This window comes from Phytophthora sojae (assembly GCF_000149755.1).
Source record: "Phytophthora sojae unplaced genomic scaffold PHYSOscaffold_3, whole genome shotgun sequence".
Classification (NCBI taxonomy): Eukaryota; Oomycota; class Peronosporomycetes; order Peronosporales; family Peronosporaceae; genus Phytophthora; species Phytophthora sojae.
Genome location: NW_009258117.1, coordinates 8,778,820 through 8,785,442, shown reverse-complemented (window position 1 = coordinate 8,785,442; position 6,623 = coordinate 8,778,820). Strand labels below are relative to the sequence as shown.

The following is a 6,623-nucleotide window of genomic DNA, read 5'->3' as shown; positions in this document are numbered from 1 at the left end:
GCTCGGCCGGGGGCTTTGCCCCCGGCCGAGCGCGCCCTTAAGTTCTTTCGTGTCTTTTGCGCGGCAACTTCGCCATTTTTTAAAAGGCGCTACACCAGGCACCAACTTTCACGTTACATTCTTGCCACCCCACGTATATAAATGTAGGCACACAAAGGAAGTCTACACTGTCCTCCCAGACCAAAGCTTCGCCTCTAGTTGCGCTCAACGTGCATGACCGACACGGACTCCGGCTCGTACACCCCAGCTCATCGTCCAGCTCGTCATCCGCGCATAGCCTTCAATGTAATTTAGAGAAGTTGCTGCTCGACAGTACCCGGTCCTCAGCATGCAAAGCTGCTTGCTACTTGACGTAGCGTTGGCACTTCCTTGAGGCTCTGCTTGTTGATGCTTGGACTCTCTGTTGTGCGCTGGCCGCAGAGCGACCCTTCTTACGACAGCATAAGGTTTGAAAGGCAAATAGGCTTAATAAAGGGTCCTAAGCGGGTCCAAATAAGGGTAAAATGTCACGTTTAAGTCTATTTCTGATGTCCTCTATACTAACGGTCGAATTTGCTGTTTCATAACTTCGACCCTCTGGTTTTATGGCATCTAAAGATAGTGACGTCGGTTCAGCTCAGATAAAAATTCGGGCCGATACCACCTTCCGATAAGCATCCAAATGTTGTTTAACCGAGGTATTTTTTTCATTTTTTGGTCCCGTGTGACCGATTCTAAATTGTGACCCTAACCCATTCGCAGAATTAATGTAAAAAGTAAAGCGGAGTGTATATAAGAGACGTAAAAACTCCATAAAACGGAGTCTCATGATTATAGGGGGGACTTCGTCCCCAATTAACTAAGGCAAATCCAACACAGCACCTCAAGCTGGCTGTGCAGTTTTACTTGCGCTCACTGCACCTTGTAAGCGTCAACATCTTGCTCAAAAGGCGGTAGATGAACAAGGTCATTCGATATAACAGCCAGGGCGCTGTCTTTATCGAAGTTTGCTATGAGCCGGGCTTCGGCAAGCTCAGCCGCTCGTGCGGCACCTGCGGAGGTGAGTTTTCAACGTGTTCATTGTGAGGGCCAAGGTGAGCCTCGGGCGTCAAGGTAGACGTGTGCGAGTGATTGCAGGGTTTTGGGTTTGCTCGTTCCAATAGAAAGATTCTTGTGATTCAATTCCATTTACTGTTATTATATGTTGTGGTTGTATCTCCGATTTTGCCGATTTTGCTGGTGTTGTACCTTACCCGCGAGGATACCGTTACGTTCATTCAATCAATCTCACATTTGAAGACTCCACAGGCTTTCATTTGTTTAGCACATCACTGGTTTGTAGCTTATAGAGCACTATGTTTTAGACAAGGTGAGCCTTGTCAGTCGCTTCCTTTTGATCAATGCTTTGGTGTGACGGCGGGTGCGTTGAGCTCAGCTCCAGGATCAAGAACCCAATCATCACCAAACTGGAGCCGACAATGCACTGCCACGTGAACGACGTGCTGTGCATCAGCGTATCCATGAGCCCCGACAACGGGATCGTGAGCATGAAGCCGACACTGGTCTCCAGCGGCGACGTCCAGCAAACGGCGAACGTGAGGAAGACGAAGTTGGTCGTGAACATGACAATGCCAATCGCTAACATGAGGTTGCCCTCAGCCGTAGGGGGAAACCCGATCGGCTCGTAGAGCGAAGGGAACGGACTGTGTGCGAAGAAGATCGTCCCCGCAAGCCACGCCGGGATCGTGAACATCCCGCTCAAGCCCATCATGATCATGAGCGTCGAGGTGTCGTTGATGTCGGCGCCGGCAGTGAGCGCCACCGACACGTTGTAGCCGGCGTTCAGAACGGCCGAAGTCACCATCATGAGGCCTCCGATCACGCTCGGGTTGCCGATGGCGTCCCCTCCGCCCCCTCCCTGGTAGAGCACGACCATCGTCACGCCACAAAAGGCCAGCAGAACGCCGAATAGCTTCTTCACCGACACCTTCTCGTGCAGCAGGCAGATGGAGAAGCAGTACACGAAGAGCGGCGAGCTGTTGAAGATGGCGGCACCCGCGGCCACCGTCAAGTTCTGGAGCGAAGAGAACCAAAAGTAGTCGGCCACGAGGTAGAAGATGCCGAGGAACGCCGACAGGCGAAGAAGTTGCCGGAGAGGGATGATGGAGTGGCGCTGCAGCACACCGACGATGTCGAATCCAGCGTGTCGATCCTCAGTCGTGCCGCAGATGCGGTAGTAGGCGAAGATCAATGGCAACAACAAGACCTGCAAAAGTGGGTCATTGAAAAGTGAGAGGACAATACATGGTTGGGGATTCTACAGGGCTCACTGGGCTTACAGGCGCAGCATGGCAGAAGCACATGACGAAGAAGGGTTTCGTGAACTTGTCGGCCGTCTACAGTGGAGATCAATGGAGTCACGTAAGATGAAGTAGAAAAGTAGAGCGATCTTGGTTAGAAGGGGATGGATACCTGGAGATATTGAACGGCTTCAGCCTGGAAGATGTTTGTCCAGATAACCACTGCAACAAGCAAAGATTTAGCATCAAGGGGGGGGGGGCATGTTTAGTATCGATAATTCACGGGTGACTTACCAAACAGCGCCATGAGGCCGACGTGTTTCGTGTGGAAGTACTCCTTTGTCTCCTTCTCCAGCTCCGCGTCCTCCTCGTCTAGCAGCTTGGTGTGCTCATTAGGCACAGGCTTGGTCACGGGCACGACTCCACTCGTGCGAGACATTCTTACTGGCGTGTGCGCGCTGGATTCGTCTTCGCCCCAGTGGGGGGCCGCGACGCCTCGCGGACTCCGGTGGTGCGAAGCCATCTATCTACGTATCCTGCCTGCGCTGTCCGAAGCGAATTGTAAAATGAGCTACGTACGCATGCGAGGTTACTTAGCCCCGATGACGCATGGGGAATTAATCCCACGCATCTTTGCTTGCTGCGGGCAGTTCAACCACGCGATTCTGGGCTTGCTGACGGTCATAGCCGCTCGCTCCGTAATCCTGGACGCGTTTATGGGCGCCGCGACAGGCCCGTGGTGAACGCCGCAAATCTTCTCAAGCACCGCCCTGGCATCGAAGGCAACGCCCCCAAGAGTCTGGGCTACACCGACGTACAGCACTGTACTGTAGCTAAGCTTTGTGCTGGGCGAAGGAGTCTGGAGCTCAATCTCTCGCCAAGCTGACTTGTCATCTTTGGTGGCGAGGGGCACCGCCCCACTCACCAAAGTCGACTGCAGGCGACTACAGTATCCGAGCTCTCAGGAGGGCAACGGTGCTCGGCAGGAAAAGAGCAGTACAGTGTGTCCGCTCCTGTCCACCCGATTGAGGGTATAATACATCACAGGCTCAGCTCCATCGATCCAGAATCGACGATCCTGTACAAATCCCCGGCTTCAACTTGGTCGCACGTCACATATTCCATGTGGGCCACACACTCGAGGTATCCAATCCAACCGCCCACTTCCTCCAGTCCCAAGCCCATGGCGACGGTGCGCACGACGGTGCCGCGCGGCGCGGAACCCAATGGCGGCGGCGGAGGCGGCAACAACAAGCGCAAGCGCAAGCGCGTGGGCAAGGCGAAGGAGGCGGCCGCCGCGCCGCCCTCCGCCGCGTCCGTCAGCGTGGACGCGCAGCTGCAGACGCTCGAGAACTGGCACCGCGCGCTGACCGTGGACATGCGCGAGCTGCGCCGCGAGGGCGCGCGCGTGCGCGTGGAGCTGGAGAAGGTGGACGACACGGCCGAGGCCGCCGTGGTCCGCGCGGAGCAGTGCGCGAAGGCCGCCGTCCAGGCCAGGGACGCGGCGCTCCAGGACGCGCAGACGGCGCACGCGCGCCACGCCGCGGAGCTGGAAAAGCTCGGCAAGAAGCTGCTGGTGCTGGACAAGAAGCTGGAGCGCCAGCGGCAGAGCAGCATCAACGAGGAGTTCCTCATGACGCAGCTGGCGGAGCTGCAGGAGCAGTACGAGAACGAGCTGACCAAGGTGCGCGAGGACCACGACGCGGCGCTCGAGGCCAAGCAGAAGCAGCTGGACGCCGTGGAGAAGACACTGGCCAAGCTGCAGCCGGACAAGCGGCAGAAGAAGCACTGGGAGGGCGTCGAGAGGGCGCTGCAGAGCCTCCGGGACGAGAACGCCAAGCTCAACCAGAGGCTCAATCAGCTGGCCACGAGACAGGAGATGCAGACGCTGCAGACGCAGCTGCAGACGCTCGAGAGGGAGAACCACGACGAGCAGGCGCGCACGCGGACGGACCTCAACTCGTTCGAGGACAGGCTCGTGGAGGTGGACAGGAGAGTGACGGACGCCGACCGCAGCTTGGCCGAAGTGGACAGGAAGATCAACGATGTGGGTGCGCGCGCCGCGGCCTCCCCGCCTACGCGCCCGCTGCCTCTACCTCTACCTCCGCCGCCGATGCCGGTACCCCCGCCCCCGCGCGATTTGGTGCGGATGAAGGATTTGGACGGGATCCACGACGCGCTGCGACGCATGAGCCGCGACTTCAATGCGGTGGCGGCGGACATGGCCTCGTTCAACAAGCGCATCGATGCGCAGGGCGTCCGACAGGAGCAGCATCTGGAAACGAGGCTGCAGGAACTCAACACGCACGTGTTTGACGCGCTGGGCCACGACTCGCGCATGCACGCCACCGAGATCAGTTGGCTGAAGGACGCCGTCTTTGACGCGCAGAGCGCGCATCGTGAATTTGGTCAAAGGGTGAGGCGCCTTGAAGACGACCTGCAGCAAGTGATGGCAGCGCGCGCGCCGCCGAGGTCACCGCCACGAGACCGCGGAGGAGGCTCAGGCTGGCGCTATGGGCAAGTACAGCCTCCAGTGCTGCCAACGCCACCACTCCCACTTCAGCCGCCGCCGCCCTCATCTTCTTTTAGGAACCGTCGAGATCGACCCTCACGCTACGAACCAGCGCCAGACATCCGCGACAACTCCGCGCCACCGTATGAGCCGCCCCCACAAGACCGTATCAGGTGGGCTCCTAGGAGGAGGAGTCGGAGCCGCAGCCGGAGCCCACCTCGTCGAAGTTCATGGAGCAGTGCTGCTACTGGACTACCGCGCAGTGATTCTGGACCTGTGGCGTCGGACCAAGGAGGCTGTCATTTCCAGCGCGATGACCAGCGATTCAATGCTGAAAATACCAACGGAAGCGCGGCTTCGACGAGGAACAATGTCACGGAACTAAATGACTCGCCACCTACTCTGAATGCAGGTTCGACGCAAATCTCCCGTGGTGACAACAGGAGCAATGTTAACGAGGAGCAAGCCAGCCTGCCATGCCGACGCAACCGCCAGCCCCGCAGGACCCCAGAAGTTATTGTTATTGAAGAGGATGATGATGATGATGACGATGATGATGAAGCGAATGGAGAGGACGATGATGACGATGAGGAAGAGGAGCGAGATGAAGGGGACGCTGCAACACCAAGTAGAGCCCCTCCTGATGTAGTTTTGGACGAAGAGGAAGCAGCTCGACCAGCTGACGCCCGCACGGCGCCTCCACCTGCCAGCGCCAATGCCGAGCACCACGTAGAATCAACCGATCTCTTGGAGAAAGAAGCAGACCTACAAACGGGCTTTTTGCTGTACTTTTGCTTGGGTGGAGCCCCCGATCTTGATGTCCAGTGGACCAATTGCTTTTCTCAGTTGAATGCCGACGAGTGCGTGGAAATGCCTCGCGCGCTACGCTTCCAGCGTCGGTACAGCTTTTTGCAGAACTTCCCCGTGTATTTGACGCAGTGTATTCTCCAAGCAGTGATTTTGAACGGCCAGAGTACGCCAGACGGGAGCGAGCCCGAGACGTCCCAGCCCGCTGGGACCTTGACCAGTTCCAGCGTTCGTGCCAAGTTTGACGACATAGTGAAGGGTATCCATCTCTCCTGGGCCCAAGCTCTCAATGAGTACCTGTCGAAACAAGCGAGCAGCCTGACATTGGAGAAGCTGGAGCTGAGCATTAACCCAGCTGCTCTATCGAGCGATGCGGACGAGGACGACATCATCTACGACTGGAGCCGTCAGCAAGAGTCCGCCATGTGGACTCTAGCGCAGAAGCTTTACTACGGGGCGGACCTACCGGAGATGAAGGAGAACGCGGACGCGTCTCCGGCCGTGTATTTGTTCACGCTCATGTTTGACGTACTGATGGTGGATAGCGAGGTGCCTCAGTTCGGGACCTTCCAGCTCAGCGTCTTCGGGGCCAAACTCCTGGCGCACCTCTGGGACCACACACTGAGGAAGCTGCCGTATGCCTTCTTCGCGGACTGGTCGTGGCTCGACGATCAATCCACTAAGAAGAAACTCCCGGCGCTTGCCTTTTGCCACTTGCTAGCGAGCGTTCTGCTGTGGAACGGCGCGATCGACCGCCACAGCCTCACGAACCGCAACATCTACACTGCCGCAGTCCAGCATATCCTCCCCAAGCTCCATGTGGACGGAAAACCTGTGTCCCAAGTTCCTGGCTCGGCAGAATCCAGCCCCCTACCGCTCAGCGAGTGTCAGACCACGCGCATTGAGCTGCGGGACCTCGACACCAAGTTCGCGTCGATTCTGGGGCTGGACGGCTTCTTCGAAGTGGCGGAAGGCATCCAGACCAACCTGCTCGCCAGGACCAATCCTGCCAGCTCCTAACTAAC

General features: G+C 57.5%; 3 protein-coding genes across 3 annotated transcripts; 2 read left to right on the top strand and 1 right to left on the bottom strand.

The window, feature by feature from the left end:
* Positions 1 to 1,339: 1,339 nt before the first annotated feature.
* Positions 1,340 to 2,802, bottom strand: PHYSODRAFT_557890 (hypothetical protein; the record flags this gene model as incomplete). The annotated part of the gene is made up of 3 exons (XM_009526556.1): positions 1,340 to 2,245; positions 2,319 to 2,363; positions 2,563 to 2,802. The coding sequence occupies 3 exons, from the start codon at positions 2,800 to 2,802 to the stop codon at positions 1,340 to 1,342; spliced, it is 1,191 nt and encodes a 396-aa protein (XP_009524851.1).
* Positions 2,803 to 3,462: 660 nt separating this feature from the next.
* PHYSODRAFT_492885 (hypothetical protein) lies at positions 3,463 to 3,916 on the top strand (the record flags this gene model as incomplete). Its single annotated transcript, XM_009526555.1, has 2 exons — positions 3,463 to 3,749; positions 3,829 to 3,916. The coding sequence occupies 2 exons, from the start codon at positions 3,463 to 3,465 to the stop codon at positions 3,914 to 3,916; spliced, it is 375 nt and encodes a 124-aa protein (XP_009524850.1).
* Positions 3,917 to 5,467: 1,551 nt separating this feature from the next.
* PHYSODRAFT_557886 (hypothetical protein) lies at positions 5,468 to 6,618 on the top strand (the record flags this gene model as incomplete). The annotated part of the gene is made up of 1 exon (XM_009526554.1): positions 5,468 to 6,618. Exon 1 carries the CDS (start codon positions 5,662 to 5,664, stop codon positions 6,616 to 6,618), a length of 957 nt encoding a protein of 318 aa, XP_009524849.1. The 5' UTR covers positions 5,468 to 5,661.
* Positions 6,619 to 6,623: the final 5 nt, after the last annotated feature.